At 55.4% G+C, this 21,095-nt stretch overlaps 2 protein-coding genes across 10 annotated transcripts in view; one reads left to right on the top strand and one right to left on the bottom strand.

Moving 5' to 3' along the window:
- The window catches only part of RUBCN (rubicon autophagy regulator), a 60,753-nt gene extending 55,314 nt beyond the window's left edge, over positions 1-5,439 (top strand). For all 9 annotated transcript variants that reach the window (XM_050963775.1, XM_050963776.1, XM_050963780.1 and 6 more), the window contains one exon: positions 397-5,439. In XM_050963775.1, coding sequence (XP_050819732.1) covers positions 397-554 — 158 coding nt within the window. In that variant the 3' untranslated portion in view covers positions 555-5,439. The remainder of the gene's footprint in view (positions 1-396) is intronic.
- Positions 5,440-5,456: 17 nt separating this feature from the next.
- LOC127056250 (deoxyribodipyrimidine photo-lyase-like) lies at positions 5,457-15,260 on the bottom strand. Its single transcript, XM_050963812.1, has 10 exons — positions 15,196-15,260; positions 12,871-13,382; positions 12,123-12,268; positions 11,432-11,614; positions 10,299-10,457; positions 9,678-9,876; positions 9,032-9,184; positions 8,692-8,813; positions 7,945-8,104; positions 5,457-7,673 (listed from the first exon to the last, which is right to left on the bottom strand). The coding sequence occupies exons 2-10, from the start codon at positions 13,250-13,252 to the stop codon at positions 7,519-7,521; spliced, it is 1,659 nt and encodes a 552-aa protein (XP_050819769.1). The 5' UTR covers positions 13,253-13,382; positions 15,196-15,260; the 3' UTR covers positions 5,457-7,518.
- Positions 15,261-21,095: the final 5,835 nt, after the last annotated feature.

Consider the following 21,095-nt stretch of genomic DNA (forward strand, 5'->3'; position numbering starts at 1 on the left):
GGCAGGGCAGGAAACCTTTGGGAAAGAGATGAGATGCAAAGGGAAACTGACCTGTCTAACACTGCTGTCCAGAACTGAGCAAAGTGCCCCAAATTCCTTGGTTTCCACGTGCATGCAGTGGGCTGGGCTCTTTCCAAGCACGTGGGCGCCATTCCCACTCCAAAGATCTTTCCCTTTAAGAACCACGTAAGAAGTGACCCAGTCAGAACTGTAACACCTGGAGAGCTGATCATCCAAGGTGTTGGTAACACGCCCCATCCCTGGCCAGGGACTTAGCGTACCTCCCGCTGGGTGTGGGCAGGCTGTGCCCGGAGCGGGGAGCGTGCCGACGCTGCCTGTGTATGTGGCTAGGCCCCAGCTCTGCGCTGACGGCGTTGCTTTCTCTCCGTCCCTCAGAGTGCAAGGCCTGCTACCACAAGTCCTGCTTCAAATCGGGCTGCTGCCCCCGGTGCGAGCGCCTGCACGCCAGGAGAGAGCTGCTGGCCAAGCAGAGCCTGGAGTCCTACATCTCTGACTATGAGGAGGAGCTGCCAGAGGCAGTGGCCGCGACATGAGTGGGGTGACGGAGGGGAAAGAGGAGACCAGCGGATGTATTTGTGTGCGTGGCCTTCGTCACCAGAGACTAAACGAGGGACTAACCTGACTCTTTCACATTAAAGGAGCCTGTGGGAGGGCTGAATCGTGGAGATCTCGGAGCAGCATGACGGGATCTGCTTGGTTTGCTTCAAGAGAGCCGGTTTCTGTGCACTCTACACGGTGGTGTTGAGGACGGCCCACTCCGGACACTAATTCTTGCAGTCGTGACCCTGCCGAGGTGGACACGCCGCTGTCTTTGTGCAGGGTCCGGCGGCGAGTCCTGTCTGTGCCACTCTCCGAGCGCAATGAGCATTCATATGCCTGTGTGCTCCCCCTGGCCCCTTAGGGAGGAGCTCAGCCAGATGCTGTGTTAGCCAGGAGCTGCGCTGTCCTCCCTGAAGCAGGCTCTTGGGGAGCTTCCACTAGGTAGGAGGTGAAAGCTCCTGGCTAGCTCAGCTCTCCAGGGGGGAGTAACTGGAGTCCTGCTGCTGCCTAGGCTGGCTGCCTTGGGGCAAAAGAGAAGGGGCTTTTGCCAAGTTCTCTGCCTATAACACGCCATATCCTTTGCTGCTGACGTGATCTTTTTAACTGGCCCTTCTTCAGAACTGATATGACTTGATTTGGGGGCTGGGGGAAGAAGCAGCAACAAACAGCGCCTTGTCCTCTGTCTGGCGGGAGCCATCACGAACTGCGGATACCCTCTGGGCTGGCAGATCAGGCTAGAGCATGTGGACTGTATGTGACAAAGGAATTGATCTGATTTTTCCCTTAGACCCGGCCCTGCTTTAGCTGCATGCAGGCTCGGGGAGAGATCTGTGCGAGTAGCTGTCGGGAGCAGCCAGTCTCTGCTATTGATGTTCGGTTCCTCAGACTGTGCCTGCTGCCGACGGAACTCCCACCTGCAGGGTGAAGGGTTGCACTTGTCGGCCCAGAGGCGTGACTGCCGCCTTTCCTGCAGCACTAGGTGCCGGAAGATCGCCCTGTGCGGTGCTCTGGCACTGGCAGCAGGTGAACAAGGGGCTTCCGCATTCTGGGCCAGAAGGTGGGGAGGCCACAGACAGTGAGAGAGCTGCATGCCCAGCACGGGGAGAGGAAACGCCTTAGCTGAGCCGGAGGAAGCAGGTGGTCTGAAGCCGGCTTCTCTCTGCTGACCTTGCAGGAGATGGGCTGCCAAGTGCTGCTGTTACCCTGGACTGGGGGCTGTGTTTGCATGTGTCTGTCTGCCAGGGTAGGGGGGCTGGGCAGTTACTCTTAGATCCAAGAGCAAGGATCAGTTTGAACAGAGCCAGAGCTCAATCCCCTGGGGTGCCAGGCGGAGTGGGGGCTCCTGCACCAGGCCCAGTGGGGAACCTGTCCGCCGGCACCTGAGAGCAGGTGGTGTGTGCCGTGGTGCTGCCCCCGCCCTGTAGCATTGAACGCTCAGCTTGCCTTGTGGCGCTGTGAGAACCCCATCCTCGCCCGTGGCCCATGAGGTGTAGCCAGGCGACTTAGCTAGAAGCAAACTTCCGGGACTGCTGGAGACCTGTAGGAGCACAGGCCTAGATCTCTGCCTCATGCTGGGCACTCAGGTGACTCCACGTGACACTCACCCCTCCACTATTTCGGAGCTTGATGAAGCCACAGTCAGTCTCAGCGGAGCCTTTCTCCCATCCATGCTGCACCCTTGGTGTAATGTGTCCTCCCTCCAGTGGATTCTGGCCAGGCCTGTTCCAGACCTTAGCGTTGGTGTGTCAGACCTGCCAGTTCGTGCTGGGCTCCCCTGATCCTGTGTGACCCCAGGCTGTTCTGTGACATGCACCTTTCACCTCCCGCTAGCAGTCCAGTACCTGCTGGATCAAACGCTTGGGGAGGCAGACAGAGCAGCAGCTGAGCAGGCCCCATGCTTCAGCCTGCTCCCTTGGCTTTGGGATGAGAGCTGCACTTATCATCTCCCTGGATCAGGCGCCCTTGGGAGTGACCGCGTAATGAGCGTCTCTAGCAGGACGGCCAATATCCTTGTAAAGGAGCTGCTCCCGAGCGCCCTGGCCTTGTGATGCAGAGCACCACGATGTCAGGAGATTAGCCCGGTCCAGAACTTCTCCCCAGGACCTCATGCTCCTCAGTCACTGCCTAAACCGCTTGCTGTGTGTTTGTGTGGAGGGATGTGGTCGTCCACAGTGCCCACTGGCTGCCCCCAGCCCAGCGTTCCTCAGAGCTGGTATCAGATCAGTCCCCAGAGCAGGAGTAAAGCTGTTGAATTGCCATCCAGAGTCCCCACTGAGCTGGTGCCCCAGGCCAGCTCCTCTTCTCGGTGTATCATCTCAGTTGGGCTGATCTCTGTGTACATAGTGGTGTTTTAAGTTGCTCTCTTTTAAAGGCAGTTGCTCCTGTCTTTTTAACAAGCTGCTTTCATTTGAGTTGGTCACTTGGGGCCAGATTTTAAAGCTATTTAGGTGCCTAACTCACGTTGATTTCAATAGGAGCACAGCAGTGCACATCTTTAAATATCTGGCCCTTAGTGTCCATCGCCTGCAGCACAGGAGGCCTGGCATGGACAAATTGCGCTCCTCCGGCCCTTCATGCTAGCTCCGTCTGAGGAAAGCTCCTGGCACCCAGGTGAGCCTGGGCAGAGCCCTGTGGCATGGCACAGATGGGCAGTATACTGGTAGTTGGTGTGATTTGGGGGGAGTGTCCAGAGAGTCTATAATGCTACTCGCAGGTTCCTTCTTCAATATGGAGATGCAGCCTGTAGCGACTCCCCGTTGGGGTATCCAGTGCTCCCTCGGGGCTGCACGTGGCGAGTGGATGTTGGGGCTTGTGCTCTCTGCAGGTAGCGGCTGATCTTGGCTCCGGTTTATGGAGGATGGGCATGTCATGGGCACGTTTCCAGCGCAGCCGTTGGCTGGGTGCTCCATGCAGTCGTGTACATCGAAAGGCGCTGTTTGACTCGTGTATGTGTGAGAGGTGGGGTGTGGTGTATTGCCTGGAAGTGGGGGTGATGGTGGCGACTCCCCCTCAGCTCCTGCCCTGATTAGTAGCTGGCACTTCAGGCCAAGTGCAGGGCGGTGACGGGGTTCTAGCCTCTCGTGGACCTGGCCCCGTTCTCAGGGGCAGCTCTAGGTATTTTGCCGCCCCAAACACGGCAGGCAGGCAGCCTTCGGCAGCTTGCCTGCGGGAGGTCCCCGGTCCCGCGGATTCGGTGGCTTGCCTGCGAGAGGTCGGCTGAAGCCGCGGGACCAGCGGACCCTCCGCAGGCATGCCGCCGAAGGGCCGCTTGCCTGCCGCCCTCGTGGCGACCGGCAGAGCGTCCCCCGCGGCTTGCCGCCCCAGGCACGCACTTGGTTTGCTGGGGCCTGGAGCCGCCCCTGCCTGTTCATGCCAGCGGTGAAGTCCTGGGGGAGCTGCAGAGGCTGGGGCCGAAGTGAAACAGGTTGCAGGTGCCCTTGGAAGGAGGGCAGATGCCGGGGCAGTCTGGGGGCCGGGGAAGGCTGGCTGCATTTTTGGGCTCTGTCTCAGACAGGATGCGCTCGAGGAAGCAGCCTCTCCCCCCCACGCACCCATCAGTTGTGTAGGTAGGTTGACTTCCTTGCAGCTGCCGTTTTCTCCCAGACAAGAACTTGGGTGACTCTTAAAACGGCAGTGCAGTGGGACCACTGTTGTTTCTTCAGGGGCAGAGCACTGGGAGGTGGGCGGTGAGGCTGATGGTGGAACCAGGTTCAGATCAGCTGTTCAGTGAGAGATCTCCATACTAAATGTATCAGAAACCCAAGGAGTGACTGCTCTTCGTTACTCGACGAGGGCGTTACCCCAGGGAGCAGGCAGCTATGGTAGGTGGTTATACAGGGCAGGCCTGAGTTTTGGCCGGTGGTTTAATGGGGAACTGAGAATGCAGGAGCTCCAGAGGTGGTAGAGTTCTATGTAAAGTGGAGAGACGCTAGCATTAGTATCCCATTTCTACATCAGAAGGATGGTGGGATCAAAGCCCAGGGCACCTGTAGCTCACCCAGAACTGACCTGTTGCATGTGCCTTAACCTGAGAACTGACAGTCAGGGTCTGCTTTGGGAGTTTGCTTTGACACCGTCCCAGCCAAGCTGTATTCAGGCTAAATGCCCAGCCTGGAGGTGGTGGTAGCAGCAGCAATCTGCTGCCCTCCCATTTGTCACATGCATGGCCCATGTCACCTCCTAGCTTTCAGCCCAAGAATGTCGCTGTACTGCACTGATGGCCAGCAAGCTCCAGCTGGTTCCGAACATTGCATGCGCTGTGGCTGGCAAAAGCCGATCCCATCCTACAAACTGCAGGATGACGATTTTCACTGTCCTACAGCCGTCAAATCCCTCCTTTAGTGTCAGCCGTGCCTGGTCTGAGACCTGGCACTACTGTCCAGACCCATGGTGGTAGTGGTGTCTGCCGGACCGATTCCCTCCCATGGGCCGGCTCTGACACAACACAACAGAACGTTCTGTGACATTTTGTTCTGAAGCACTTTAACATAGTGGGGTGTTTCCATGGTGGCTAAGCCTCCTGGCAGTTTCTAGAAGCACTGATTATATTTCAAAAGACAGCGAGTGGATTTCTGGGTTTTGTCCCCCTTTATGGTGGGACCTTTCTGGCTGAGACGGGAACCCCGCCTGGGAATTCAAGACAGCAGAGGGGTTTAATGCAAAATGATGCACAACACTAATGAAGCTGCTACTGACCCGTCTGCCAGGCTATTACCGTACTTACCACTATAAATAAGTGTAACTGTATGTGTACAAACTCTTTGTAAATACAGAGAAAGGTCATGTGATGCAATGTACATGCTATTCAATTGGATTCCTCTGCTGTATTGTACAGCATAACAATGAAAATGCCGTCCCTAATAAAAGAAGTTAATAAGAGGCGCATCATTAGCTGCTCTTGCTTGACCTCTGCTGTATTGGAGTTTATTAAAGCTGGGCTGAAAGAAAGAAGTACAAAGATTTTGCTCATAACCCCAGAGTGCTGCTCACATGCTGTTTGTTCCTTTAATTTAAAAACGAGTGGTGGACAACCCAGGTCAGTTTGCTGCTGGAAACCAGGGAACTGCAGGTTGAACCTCTCCATTCCCACACACTCGGGATCTGATCGGTGCTGAACTAGAGAATTTGCCGAACCGCAGGCGGTCAGTGCAGAGTTCGAGCGGGTCTCCATAGGTTACAACACCCCCAGGCTTTGCAGCCAGCATGGCCCCCTACCCAGGGGCTCCAATGCCAGCCCCTTGCTCGGGGTCCTGGTCACCGGCCCCTCTCCTGCTGCCCAGGGTGTCAGTTGCAGGGCTCCGCAGCCACCCCCAGCTGTGATCCCAGCCTTACCCCTGTCCGCACCCCTCGCTGCCCCAGGCTGGTACCACAGAGGCATGGAGGGAGGGGAGCAGAGGGAGAAGCTTGGCACCAGTGGATGTTCTGCACCCACTAATTTTTCCCCATGGGCGCTCCAGCCCAGGAGCACCCATGGAGTTGGCACCTATCCCAGACCACAGATGTTGCCAGACCAGGGAGTGCCGGGTTAGAGAGGTTCAGTCTGTAGTTGTGTTATTAAGCAGGATCAGGCCTGGTTCTGATGTGGATGGGTGACCAGCCCAGAAAGCCAAGCGATGCAGGAAGAGATGTTCTAATTTACCATTTAAGTCAATATTCCAGTTGGATTAAACCCTGACCCGATGCTGCACAGTTCAGGATAGGCAGGTGTAGGTAGGTTCTTGGCTTTACCTTTGACCCAACAGTGCCCCCTAGTGTTCTGGGTAATGTTAGCACTGACGGGGGGACCCTAACTGCTGATGTCAGGGTAGACGCACTCGTGGAAAGAGCCGCCTTTGTAAAGGTGCAAGACTGCAGCAGAGAGCTTAGTAACACTCCAGAAACGAGACACTCACGCATAAAAACATGCTGGGCTGACCGTGTCTAGGCCTCTGCTTCACGGCCTCGTGCCGCACTAGTGGCTGCGGGTAGCCAGTAGTGCCCAACTGTCCCAATCCCTGGAGCATCTCAGGCTGTCTGAGCAGATCCAGTCTGGTGGACCGTCGCTCTGAACTGAGCTGCAGCTTGCTAAGCTTTAGGACAAGGGCTGGGCAGCTCCAGGTCTCGTCTTCCTCTGAGCCCATCGAAATGCTGCTGCAGAAATGACCTGGACACCAGGGCTGGGTGTGGTAAGGTTTAAGACAAAAGCCCAGTGACTTGCAGTAGGGTCTGTAACAGCCACTCTGAAAACCCGCCTGCTTACTGCGTGGGGTGAGACAAGCACCCATCTCTGCGTGGGGTGGGGTGGGAAAGCCCCTAGAGGTAACGCAGCCACTTGAGGTCAGCGTGTTTCACCCGGGAGCTCCCATCTTCCCTGCTCTGCGTGAAAGCTGAGATCCTGCCGCAGCAGTGGATTTGCTCTGAGCTTCCCCCACCTCTGCCTGCCAGCAGCTTGTTCTAGATGCCATCAATCCAGAAGCGCTAAGCTACATGCCCAGCATGCTACATGCTGCTGCTTTCCATCCCAGAGCTCTAGGACCAGGTCTGTCTACCTGCTGCAGGCCAGGGCTACGCTGGAAAAGGCACAGTGTCTCCTCCCTGAGCAGGTGGGGTGGCTGGCGAGCCTGTCCCCTCTAGAAATATCAAAGGAGCTTTTAGAGCTGGCCCCGGCTAGTAGTGGGAGGTGGCACATCTGGGGCTGTGTCAGAGAGAACTTTGGGCATCCAGGGAAAAGCGGAGTTTTGCTGCCCCAGCTCCCAGCATTGCACCCAAACTGCTGCCTTGGGGGAATCCGTAGACAAGAGGCTGAGCTGTACCGTGGCAAAGGCAACCGAGTCCCCGCTGGTTCTCGGCTCAGAGGCACGGGCCTTCAAATGGAATTCAGGGGAAATGCAAACGTTCGAAGGCCCAGCAGCGACCCCGCCCCACGAGCCCCTGCAGGCCAGTTTTCAGCAGAAGCTGCCCCCACCCCCCGCCCCAAGCCTACTGGCCCAGTTGGCGGGGATCGTATCTGCGCTCGAACTGCGCCACGTTGAATTTCCTCTTGCAGCCGGCGTAGTTCATGTAACGGATCTTCCCGAACACGGCTCGCTCGGCCCAGCCATGGTCGTGGATCCCGCAGATGGACCACATGCAGCCTGCCAGGCACAGAACACCCAGTGAGATTGCCCTGCCCTGCCCTGCCCAGACCCTCCTGCACCTGTTCCCAGTCGCCTGCTACAAGCCCAGGCAAGGGAGGGATACGGGGCTCGGGGCTGTATGAGGGAGCTGGACAGACTATGTGGGGGCAACAGGGGACCCTTTAACCAGTGTAAGGAGACCTTGGCAGCTCCCTCCCAGCGAAGGACCGACAGGATCCCTCTCCTCAAGTTCTCCAGGGTTTCTCACTCCCACACCCTAGTCACTAACCTACGTAGCCGTTGGGATCCCGACCGTCCAGCTCATAGCGATCATTGAGGTAAATGGCGAACTTCAGGGCCTCCTCGGAGGAGCGGGTCCACTCCAGGATTTTCTTGGCCCAGTACATGCGTAGGAACCCGTGCATCTTCCCCTCGTGAACCATCTGGAGCTGCAGAGAGGAGGAGAGCCCAGCACGGGCTCCAATGTGACAGCTGCAGCCTCGCCCCCCAGGGGCCCCAGAGGACAGGAGGGAGGTGAGAATGAGACACACCTGGGTGGAATCTGGGGTGAAGAGTGAGAGGCAGGGCCTGCCTGGACTTGGCCTCAGTTTCCCATCTGACTAGGAGGTTTATGACTACCTTACTGGTAGTCTCCCTCCATGGAGAGAACCAAGGTCCTGCTTGCAGGCCCCACCTGGCCGGTGGAACTCTCCACCCTGTGTACTTGGCTGGGGAATATCTGCTGTAACTAGGGTGATCAGATATCCCGATTTTATAGGGACAGTCCCGATTTTTGGCTCTTATATAGGCTCCTATTACCCCCCACTCTCCATCCCGATTTTTCACATTTGCTGTCTGGACACCCTAGCTGTAACCCATGTTCAAAGGGCACACGCTGGCCTGGGGTGCAGAGATGCAGGTGTGCTCTGTGGCTGGCTCTGTTCTAGGAACCCACCAGGACTGGGGCTGTCAGGGTGCTCGGTGATAACACCCAAAGGATCCAGGAGGGGAGGCGGAAGCTCAGGCTGGTTGGTACCTGGGCAGCGTTCCAGAGTGGGTCGTGTGTCTTCCCCTCCTCCAGCTGCTTCAGCTCGTAGAGGTGAGACCTCTTGTCCTGGGCGTGGAGCTTCAGGGTGGTTTTGGCCCAGTCGTACGCACCTTCAAAACACAACAGTCGGGCTGGGGAGCACGTAGCGCGGCAGCCGGGCTCCCTGAGAGAGGAACTCTGCAGCTGGGTGATGGAGCCGCCAATCCTGCCAGCAGGTCTGGGCAGAGGCAGGACTAGCTTCCACCCGACCCCCGTCACTCCCTGCGCACCATGAGTACAGCAGGCTGCAGCTCGCTGGCGCTCCCCCAGAGCGGGGGCCATGCGTTACCTTCCACCTTGTCATAGTTCCTGTTGTAGTAGCAGAAGTTGTCGGCCAGCTCCCTGCGGACCACCGCCTCCTCGATGAACCCATCCACCGACTCTTTGTATTTACTGCGATATTTCTGCACCTCCAGGATGGCCCGCTGGACAGAGACCTGGCCTGGCCGGGAACGGGGTGGGGAGAAGAGACGGGGAAGCAGAGAGGGTGTTCGGCCACTGATCCTTGTACTTGCAGGTTCCCAAGGGAGCTGGTGTGCTGCCGGCCTGGCCTGAGCACGTGGGATCGAATGCCAGAGCACTACCCCCACTCCTGCCAAGCTCAGGCCTCACCCCCTATCTGCAGCTAACCTCAGTGCAGCATGAAACGCCAACAGCCAGGCCTTTGTACCCCCAGGCTGCCATGGAGCTCAGAGACCAACTCAGTCAGTCACTTGGGAGAAACCTGGGCCAAGGCTCTTCCCTCTGGCAGCCCAGCCGCAGGCACCAGCGTGAGGAAAGGGACTACAGGAATTACGGCCCCTCACTAGCCATCTCTCCTTGGCCCGGGACACTTACCTTCCCCAAGAGGCCATACTGTGCCCGGAGGGGTAATTACCCAGATCACTCAAGCCTGTTGCCCTTCGAATCTCCAGGGCTTTTCAGGGGCCACTCACCAAAGTGGAACCACGGCGAGAGGTTGCTGAGCGCTGCCCTGTTTGGGTTGTTCCGGTCGGTGCCGAAGGATTTCAGCCGCTCGCCTATGAACGACTCCAGCACAGCCAGCCCCGCGGCCGTCCCCGGTGTCGCCCAAGTCACCTCCTTCACTGAGCAGTCCACCTGCAGGCTGGCGTGGCAGGCATTCCAGTCTATGGGCTGCACAATCACAAGGAGGCTTTAGCCAAGCTGCAAACGTTACCGTCCTGCCCAGGATGTTACTGTCCAGCCGGGGCCAGTTCTGATGGCTGCTCTGGACCAGACACGTCCTCCCCTTACTAAATACACCCTGGGCACAGGTTGCTGGCACGCCATCTGCCTTTGGTTAAGCTAAGATTCCTTTAACCCCTACTGCATCAGACAGGGGACTGGAAATCAGGACTCCTGATCTGTTTCCAGCCCCGCCACTGCCTTTGTGTGACCCTGGGCAAGTCACTTAACCCGCAGCCTTGATTCCTCCACTACCCCTCCGCCCCGCATTGTAAAATGGAGATCACACCCTCCAGTAGGGTTTGAAACTTAGCTGGTGTTTGGGATGCTCTGCTGGGAGCCGCCCTAGGCTGAAGAACGCCAGATGTTACCTCTGCCGGGGCTGCGGACGGATACGGGTGCTTGATGACGGGAGGGAATTCCGTGAGGAACTCCGAGAGCCGATCGTGGATCTTCCGTCGAATTGTACTGGCTCCGTACTCCTGCTTGTCTGAGGCAACCCAGCATGGGACAATGTTGTGCGCATCAACCTGGAAAGCAGTTAGCGAGCTGGGACTAGGCAAGCTGCACAGGGGATGAGAAACATGACCCCCCACCCCCGCCAAGCTCTGACCGAGCCCTAGATCCACCCAAACCTTTCCCATGGCTTTGTTTTTAATTTCAACTTTTCTCCCTCGGTAGGCCAACCTTCCCCTGCACCCCCAGCCCTGCAGCCTGGGGCGCAGGACCTGGAAATGAAACTGTCTAGGAGCAGGAGGAGATGCCCGCTCGGATCCACCCTGGTTTGGGGAAGATGGAGCTAAGCTGCACAACAGCTTGACAGGTGATTTTTTTCATTTCAAAAGAATCTAAGAAAAGAATAGATGCTGAATTCAGCACAGCTGACCCCATCCCAAAGGGGCTTGTGTGTTTCTCTCTTGACCCTGACATGGGCCAGGAACCTCCCCAGTCCCGGATTGATTCTCGTGGGGAATATGAATGGGGCATTTGAGCCAAGTGGGAATTTCTCCCTGGCACAGTACTTGTAAGGAGTTACTCCCTGTGTCTGCCGTCATCAGCTCCGTGCAGTGGCTGCGTGCCCCAGGAAGGGGGATGGCCTGGTACAATCTCATTCACTCCCCCCTCCCTCCACCTCCTTACCCGCCCCCGATCTTCTGACTCCATCCAATATACACCCCCAAGCTCAAAAACCTTCCAAGCGCCGGAACTAGTTCCCTGCCCCACCGCCAATTACCTGCGTGAGTCCCCCACCTTCTCCAAAGCCAATTTGTTGGGGGGGCTTTCCCAGATCTTGGAGCAACAGCAGCACCCTGCTGTTCAATCTGCAGTGACCAGCTCTTGACGCTTTTGTTCCGTCTGAGCCCCCTATTTAAAGGGCTGGGAGCCAGCTGTTAGTCCCGCTATCAACACCAGCGCCTGGCGATCACAATTCAGCATGGAGAAACAGCCTATGTACAGAGCCCCCAGCCCCACCGCCACATGCGTCCCACAGCCCAGTCCCCACCTGTACAAAGGGCACATCTCCTGGGAGCCTCTCCTTGACGTCTTCCACCCACTGCATGGGGATGCGGAGCGGGGAGAAGTCTGTCACCACTCCGCCGATGCCACGGTCCGCCACAAAGGCAGGCAGCACGTCCTTGGCAAAGCCGATGAGCAGGTGGAAGGGGATGTCCAGCTCCTGGCACTCCTGGAACGAAGGGAAAGGCTCTGGGAATATGGGGCAAAGAGCCTGGTTGCTGTAACTGCCCCTCCAGGCCGAGCTGCCCAGCATCACCCCAGCTGGGCTCCAACCAAGAGTTGGGCGCTCCATGTCGTTTGCTGGCAGCACCCAATTGCTTGGGCGGCTTGGCCAATCTCTGCCTACGGTAACCGGTTATAAAGATCCCAGGGAGGGCTGCGGGCCGGGTCCCTGCAACTGACATGACTTTGCTTTCCAGACAAATGCCTGGTGCTGCACAGAGACGTCAGGCCTGCGAGCAGCCTTATAGTGTTGGGAGAAGGGAAACGCATTGCAAGTTAAACTCCCCCCTGCCCCCCATGAGAGAAGACAGCATTGGAAAAATCCCGACTCTTGGCAGGCTCGGGCCCTTCTGGGACGTTGCTGAGAGCCGCATGCCCATCGCTGTGTGTCCCGGGCCTATGCTCCACCCCTGCTCTCACCCTCCCCTCTGTGGCATTTCCTAAGCAAGCAGTACCTCGGCCACTTCTTGCAGGCCTTTCAGCATGAAGCCGAAGTGACGGATGGTGGCCTCCAAAAACTTGGGCACCAGGCAGAAGCAGACGTACAGAGGGAGCTGCTGCTTCAGGGCCAGGCGCTGGGCGTACAGGAAAGCCCAGTTATCTGGAGAGAGAGAGCATGGGATTGCATTCACTTTGGGTGACACTTTGCCTTGCTACAGAGCAGCACTGCCAAATGCTCAGCCAATGGCTCGGGCCCAGGACGGGGAGCCAGGAGACCTTGGCTTCACAGCTGACCTTGGGCACCGAAATGAGCGCCTCGGTTTCCCCATCTGTAAAATGGAGCTATTGATACTGACCCACCTGTGCAAAGCCCCACACCATGTCAAAGCAAAATCCAGCTTTCCTCAAGCCCACCCCTAGCTGGGGAGGTTTGTCTAAAGCCACAAACTCCAAAGTAAAACCCACGGAGAGCCGGCACCCGGGGAAAGAGGAGGCGGCAGCACACGCCAGCCAAGAATCACATGCTCTAGCCATGTGCACTGCCAAGAGGCTTCCCAATAGGAATCCTGCTAGGCCATGATGCTGGATGGGGAGCCCAGCACAGTCTGCATCAGCCGTGGGACCAGGGCTCTCAACTGGTGCCATCACGGTCTCAACTACAAGAACTTGCTCCAGGGGCGAGAGGGAGGGGACAAGGGTTTTGACTCCTTACAGTCTCTCCCCCCGCCCCCCAACGCCTCCTGGTCCTGGGATGGATCGTACCTTGCACCCTCTGGTCTCGAGACATCCAGTACACAACACCCTTGGCGGCATCCGGGAGGTAAGAGCCCTGCGAGACCTGGCGCACTCGCTTCTTGTTGTACTTGAAGTCCTGCACAGAGGGGGCAAATCGCAGCCGCGCCTGCCTCACGGCTTCCCCCAGGCTCCCAGCTCCTCCCCCCTCTGCCACCTCCCCTTCCCTCTTCCTCTTATCCACGGTTGACACCTCCGCCCCACTGGGCTCTGCCAGGACCTTCCGTTTGCCTTTCAGCTGCCCACGGGGCGCCGCAGCAGCTCCAGTCCTCGCTGCATCCCCGCCGCCAGCAGGACTGGCCGTGATCTCCTCCCCGCTACGTGCCTGCCGGTTCCTTCTCTTCTGAGACATGCTCACTGCTGTCCTACAAGGCGGGCACGGCTCCGATACGCCGTTCAGTCTCCAGCAGCCACGCCGGCCACCTGCAGAGGAGACGGCTCCAGCCAACCTTCCCTGCAGCAGCTTGTTGGCGTGAAACTATCTGTGGACAGAGAAACACACACCACTTTGTAGGCCTCTCTTTGGAATTTCTCAGTAGAGACAATCGCTTGTATGTTTCCCTGAAGCCTTCAGGGGCTATTCAGTTGCCAATAACCGTTCTGTGCCCCCACAGGAATCTAATACCTTATCTTCCTTATAGCACTTTACAGACACCGATCCCAAAGCACTTTCTCAGCCGTACACAGCAAGACTCAATTCCCCACGCTGCAGTGGCAGCCAGCTCTGGGTTGGAACACAGCCGCTGTTTAACACTGCCCAGCCCTTAGCGCAGGAAGTGGAGAATATCGTACCCCACTGATGCTGCAGGGATAGCAGAGACGAGCAGGTTTTAATTACTCAAAGGGGAATATAGACCTGCTGTCAGGGTAACACCTGCCAGGTATGAAAGATGTGATGGCCTCTTTAATGACCGCAAGAGGTCAGGTCCACTCCTTGCATTTCATTTGAAACACGGCACCTGCAGCACTACTGCCCTTCCTACCATCGTGCTGAGCTCACTATGGACTGTCCCATTCTGCAGGTCTCTCCGCTGAACCCTGCCCTTATGCAGCCTGGGAGGCGGTATAGTCACCCAGGACTGCATTTGGCAGCCAGTCTGATTCCTCCTGCATCGCTCCAAAGGTGGCTGTTCCCCCCTGCCACTGAACATACAGGCTCACAAATTTGATGGGTGAAAAAAAAAATAAGCCAGCTGCATATCCTGAGCTTACCTGATCGGAGACAGCCCTAGCCCTAGCCACCCTCAACTGTAATAGGTGTAAACACTGCGGAGACTACAGCTCGTGGCATGTTACACCCTGGCTTGAGCCAAACAGAAGGCCCCTGGGGACCAGACACAGCAGGCTGGGACTTGGCATCTGCTGCAGGGAACTCCTGACTTGCTGCTATCTCAAGGGAGCCTGCACAGTTTTTCTTAAAGTCCCAGCTTCTGGAGTCATGTGATTATGGGAGATTCTCTCCTTGCATTAATAGAAAGGAGGGAGTTTCCAGCTCTTGTGAGTGTGGGGAAAAGCTTGAAAAGATGGGCCCTGGGGGCTCTGACCCCAGAAGGCAAAGCCACCGAACACCAGCCCTGTGCTTCTTTAATGTCTCATTATTTCTAAGTTATTTTCATCATTTGTGAGGGTGCGACTGATGGATTTTGAGCAGCTGGTGTGGGGGACACGGGAGCAGCTCCAGCCCCTGCTAGAAAATTCACCTTTATAACAAACTCCCGGCTCCAAGCTGCGGCCTCTGGCTGGGACTGGCGGGCGGGACAGAGCTTGTGCACAGGGGCTGGGATTCTGGAGGCGCTACCAGGGAGGAGCTATTCCTGCCCACCTCGGGCGGGGCCCGCTCTTACTCCGGAACAACCGCCTCCCCCCAGGCCGTTAATCCAGCCGAGTCAATCCGCTTTCAGGTCACACTCGCCCCTGACCCCTGCCAGCCTCTCCCTGGTTTGGAGCAGGCCAGTCCCTGCGAGGTCCGGGCGCCCAGGCTGGGGCGGAGGGACGGATGGCTGCTGCAGGGACCGAGGCTTGGGGAGCCAGCCGGGGAGCACGGAGCCGGGATCGCCCCCTGGGCTGGATTTGCCCGGGGAAGCCCTGGCACCGGGGCTGCTTTGGGGTCAGGTCAGGGCGGCAGGGCCAGATGCCCGGGTCGGGTCGGGTCGGGTCGGGTCCCCCCACATCTGGAGCCTATGCTCGGGCAGGGACCTGCTCCCCTCTCCCCGCGGCGTCAGGCTGCGGGGGAGCCCGTATCCCGCCTTGCCCCGCAGCCGGCCCGGGAGCGGCTCCCGCCCGCCACCCCCTCACCTGGGCGGCCGCTCCGGGGCCCCGCAGACCCGCTCCCCGCCCGGCTGCAGCGGCTGCTCCGGGCCCGTTTACACAACGTGGGGCGGAGCGAGCGGGGCACGAGGTGGAGCCTGGGAGGCGGCCCCAGAGCCACGGCTGCGGCCGGGGATCTCTGGGGCGGGGCCCCTAGGCAGGGTGGGGGGATCTCTGGGGCGGGGCCCCCCGAAGGATCGGGAGATCGGGGGCGAACTCTTGGGCGGGCCCCCCGGAAGGGTGGGGGGAATCTCTGGGCCAGGACCCCCCCCGGAAGGGTGGGGGGATGGGGGATCTCTGGGGCGGGGCCCCGCAGGAAGGATGTGGGGGAGTCGGGAAGGGTCTTTGGGCTGAAGTCCCCGGAAGGGTGGGGGATCTCTAGGGTGGGGCCCCCCAGAAGGGTGGGGGATCTCTAGGGTGGGGCTGGAGGGACCTGCCGGGGCAGCGTGGAACCTGCAATGCTGTGTTGTGTAACTTGTTACATGACACACGTGAGAGTTGCCCGCCCTCGCCCAGCCTGAGGCCCATTGATCCAAACTGTAAACCCTGGATAGAATGGAAACCACTGTTGGGGCAAAGCCGTGGGGCTGAGGACAGGGATCTCCCGGCCTGCCGTACTTAGGGGTCTGCCTCAGCAATGGGATTTGGGGCCCCAGACCTGGCAGCACCATCACTTCCTCCCTCCCGCTGCCCTGGGACTCTTCCTCTGCTGGGGAGCCAAGCAGGAGTGAAGTGCGGGGAAAATGACTGTTCACTATATGGGCAATTAATTGAGATTTTTTTCCCCCCAAAAAAACCTGCCTGTATCGTCATTTCTGGGTCCTGCATGTTTCTGTAGTTCTCAAAACTGTACAAAACAGAGAGATTTCAAATTACCAGTGACACTTTTTGTTAAGGAAAAGTCGTCATAAAAACTTTAACATACTCCATAGTATATTACTTACTCCCGATTAATATTCAAATAACCTGGCTAAAGATTCTGGCTGGGGCAGGGGAACCGTCTGCCTCTGAGTACATTCAAAAGGGGTGACCAGATTTCTAAATACTTAACCTATTTGTGGTGCTTCTCTTGTGTACATGGTGTGAAAATTTTTCCATTACAAGGACAGTCCATATGTTAACGGTACCACAATTCCATAGAAAGAGGAGTCACATTTTTCCAGTAATGTCAATTCAAAGTCTAGCTGCTAACAACAGAAGATTGTTTGCAGTGTTATTGTAGCCATGCTGGTCCCAAGATAAGAGAGAGAGACGTGAGTGGGGTAATATCATTTATTGGACCAACTTCTGTTGGTGAAAGGGACGTCCTTTGGGGTTCCAGCAAGCTCTTCTTCAGCTCTGTAAGCTCAAAAGCTTGTCTCTTTCACCAACAGAAGTTGGTCCCGTATTACCTCACCCATCTTGTCTCTAACAATAGTAAAGAAGTTACTTTGTTGTTCTGTTTAAAATGTAGATCCTTTCATGGAACAAAAAGTAAGCAGGTTAGGGGATCTCTAGGAAATTTGTTACACCATTAATCTCTTCAGTAAGTTCTCCCCCAAACTCTCTCATTCCTGGACACAACCTTCAGGCGTGTTCCCTTTTCCCCTACAGCAGAACACCTCCCTAGTTAAAAAGATGATGGCTCTTAACTGGAGGGAAATGCCATCTATACGGTAATTAATAAAAATGTTCTTGATGCGCTACATTCAAATCACTTTTGAAATCATTTGAATGTGACAAGTGATTAGTTAAAATACTATTTGGGTATTATAAATATAATGACTGCGCTGAAATATAGGAAGCTTTGCAAGGTGGTTGAGCTTGTAACAATATCCTTGTATACCAAGTTCTTTGCAGCTAATGTAAATCTTTATTGAGAAACCATTGGAAAACTTGATACAGAAAGAGAGTGGTTTTTGTTTCTTGGATGTTCACTGTTCGTTTTCCAGCTCCGTTTTATAGTCCATGTACAGCGTATTCCTCAATATGTGTGAACTGGGTTTTTCCGTCATATTTAATTACACGCCATTGAGTGCTTGTGTGATATTGTATTCCTGATCTTAACATAAGTACTCCCCTTCCTCCCACCAGAATGGATGCCTTCCCTGTACCCCATCTGTCCATTTTTGAAGGGATACCTTTGACAGGACATCCATCCTAAGAATGAGATACCACTAAGGGAAGCATTACAGTTATATTGAAGTGAGTCTTTTCCTACTTAGCACTCACCCTAATAAAAAAGTCTTAACCATTTTGCATCTTCTCCCTTATCATTCCCCTTAAACGTTTGATTCCATCCAGCACACACCTGGGATCACTATCGCTGCACACACGGCAGAAGACAACGGCTTCTCCAAGTGCTGAAAAGCATCGTACGCAGCACTGCAAAATGCAGTGAAATCTATTCTGTAAGAAGAAGCAGGGGTTCTGAGGAGCATGCCTATCGTACAGCTGCCATGAAGATATCTGCATTGGGCAATTCTGGCTCCAGTGATTGGAAGAAACATCTTGTAACTGCAAAAGCAGTGCAGCTTCAGGAACTGCAGAGCAGAACATAAATTCCTCTTTTACTCCAGAGAAACAGTCATTCAGTGAACAGGTTACTATTGCTGAATTCATGTTTTGCCAGGCAATTCCCGTTCGCTTTGCAGATCGTTTCACCAAGCTGGGAAAGGTCGTGTTCTCAGACTCTGCCACTGCATGAGAGTTTTCATGTGGAAGAAGAAAAGCAACCTGTGTCACCAAAGAAGTGTCAGCATATCATCTCACAGTCAGCTGTGAACCATGCCAGGCAGAGTCTGAGAACACGACCTTTCCCAGCTTGGTGAAATGATCTGCAAAGCGAACGGGAATTGCCTGGCAAAACATGAATTCAGCAATAGTAACCTGTTCACTGAATGACTGTCCTGCTCTGCAGTTCCTGAAGCTGCACTGCTTTTGCAGTTACAAGATGTTTCTTCCAATCACTGGAGCCAGAATTGCCCAATGCAGATATCTTCATGGCAGCTTTGAATGAGAGGAGAGCATGTATGTTCTCAGGAATCTCCTGAACAGGTCTGCAGTAACCAGTGCTGCTGCTGCTATTTCCTCTCTGGACTTCAGGAACCAAAACCTCCAGAAGGAAGATGGGAACCTTCCCATTGGCACCCAGGCTAAAATCTCCCTGTCAGCCAACCCTGATCTTGATCCCCTTTCACGGACAAGGTTTCATAGTGGGGTGAAAAAATTCCATTTTGCAGCTGGCAATAAGTTGTAGAAGAAGCTTCCACCGCAGGACCAAACTGTACGGGATTTAGGGATCCTGCATCTTGAGACGAAAGTTTCCCACGTTGGTCTCCTCAGAAGGAAAAAAAGAAGGTCTGCCATGAGTGGAGAGGGTGGTAGAATTAGGTGGCCTACAGTGGCACATGGCCCATCTGCAACTGATGTTAGCAAGTATCTCCGGTGGCTGGACACTAGATGCGGAGGGCATTGAGTTACTACAGAGCATTCTTTCCCAGGTGTCTGCCTGGTGGGTCTTGCCAATATCCTCGGAGTCAACTGATCGCCCTGTTTGGGGTTCCCCTGGGTCAGATTGGTGGAGACCCTTTTTTTTTGGCCTTCCTCTGCAGCATAGGGCATGGGTCACTTGCCGGTTTGAACTACAGTAAAGGGTGGATTCTCTGTAACTTGCAGTCTTTAAATGGAGATTTGAGGCCTTTCAGTAACTCAGCCAGAGGTTCTGAGCCTACTGCAGGAGTGGGTGGACAAGATTCTGTGACCTGCAGATGTGAAGAAGGTCAGAGGAGAAGATCATGATGGTCCCTTGAGGCCATAAAGTCTATGAGTGGAATGCGTTTGAGGCAGACTGTTGTTTGAGTTCATTGTGTGGTGGAGGCAAGCGTTTGTGTTGAACAAAAGAGGTTCACAGGAGAAGCATTCCGCACATCTACCAAAATTGATCAAAGCTCTCTTGATTCTGCCGTATGATCAGGTTAGCATCAAATGAGTGCTTTCAGAGCTGCTATCTGCAGTCCTAGTCTGCAAAACAACAGTCATGGCTTGATCTGCTTTCAGTTCACACCAGCCAGCAAGCTGATACAGATGGAAAAACATCTCCAGAGTTTTGAGACCGACCTGAAGTCAAGGGAGTATGCCTTCATTTGAGGTTGTACCACTTCCCACATAACTAAGTGACTGGTATGATATCATGTATTGAATCATTTAATCTGTTTTCTGCAGCACTTGGGGTGTCCTTTATAGACTGTTGATGCACCCTGAGCAGACCAAGCTTGTTTCAGGTTAAAAAGTCAATCTTTAATGTTGCACAGAAATGTAGCCCTCTCCCTCACCCCCCGCACCTTCATCAAACAGACCCAAAGAACCACAGCGTTCCTTTAGAAAACCTAAGATTTATTTCCCACTCACACCTCAGAAAACTGGGTGCATTTTCAAAAAAAACGCACAAGATCGCTCTCTCTTTTTCATTTTTGAATGTTTAACTCCATTTTGAGTCAACTGGAAGATACAGCTGATGTCTTTAGAGGGCTTATTTTATCTCATACACAGAGATGATGCATGGGGGGGCTTGGCCTGCTGGGGCAGGAAGGAAGAGGGGCTCTATCCTTCTCTCCCTGTGCCTCTTCTCCCCCTTCCCCTCCCCCCCGCATGTTCAGCTGCCTCTCTGCCTGGGCTCGCTGCAGGGGACAGGACCAATGAGCTGGAAATGTGCTGGGGAGGAGAGAGAGGCCCTGCTGCCAGGGACGGGCTGAGTGAGCCAGAGCCTCCCCTCCTCAGCATGCTCTGGCTCTGCCCTCTCCCGCGCCACCTCCCCTCCTGCCCCCTGCTAAACAGGTGACGGGTTGGGCCACTGAACAGCTGATCAGCAGATGGCTGGAGGGTGCTGAGCACCCACAATTTTTTTCCTGTGGGTGCTCAAGTCCTGGAGCACCCATGGAGTCGGTGCCTACGCTCTTGCTAACTTTGCTTTAACCTCAGCAGGGCCTGACTTTAGTTCAGGCCTTTTGCCTTACACCAGGCCGCATGTCTCAGGCTCTCTCTTTCTACTACCATGGGAAAGAAATCTGAAGTCCAGGATTCACAGTAACCAAACTGAGTCCTCTCCACCCAGTCCAAACAATGCAAAAATACGATTCAGCCCCCTTCATCCTCCATCCCCTATTCCATCCGTCGGCTACAGCCCTGGCATCTTACCTCCCCCAGGGAGTTGTGCCTAGTGCCCTCGGCTTTGTTGCCCAGGAGAGAACTGAGTGTGGAGCCAAGGGCAGCTCCCCCGACAAATTCTGCCAACACTGCGCCATCCTTTGCAGCGCTGCTAACATGCAGCCTGTTTGGGTTCTGTTGCATTGCTTATTTCAGTGATTTAAGGGCAGAGAGGAAACACGGGACTGTGCTGCTTCATTTGCCCTTGGTTTCCTGGCTTCTGGCACCGCCTGTAGGGTTTGAAAACAGAGCAGTGAGCATTTATGATGGTCGCAGTTTAACAGAACTAGCGATTTTGGGTGCATTCCTTTGTGGAGGCCCAACCTGGGACATCTGAAAGGGAGACGGTTCAGACAATCCGGCCACCTTTAGGTTGCCTTTGGTTGACCACCCAGAAATGAAGGCACCCCCAAATCACTGCTCACTTCTGAGAAATCAGGCGGCTAACTCCAGGAAAGAGCTGGGAGAGTGAAAGGAAGAGTGAGAGAGACGCTCTGAGGGCAGACAGAGGAACTGCAGCTCCTAATGCCGGTTGGTTCTCATTTCTCTGGACCGTGCTACTTTCTTCTTACTGGCTGGGGCACAAGTCTGTACCAAACTCCATCATCCAGAGGACAAGTCCAACTCCAACTCCAGGTGCTTATGATTTTTCTTTCCCTTGCAACTGACACAAACATGATGGCAGGTGTGGTAGCAGGCGGTCT

Source organism: Gopherus flavomarginatus, chromosome 8, assembly GCF_025201925.1.
Source record: "Gopherus flavomarginatus isolate rGopFla2 chromosome 8, rGopFla2.mat.asm, whole genome shotgun sequence".
NCBI classification, from domain to species: domain Eukaryota; kingdom Metazoa; phylum Chordata; order Testudines; family Testudinidae; genus Gopherus; species Gopherus flavomarginatus.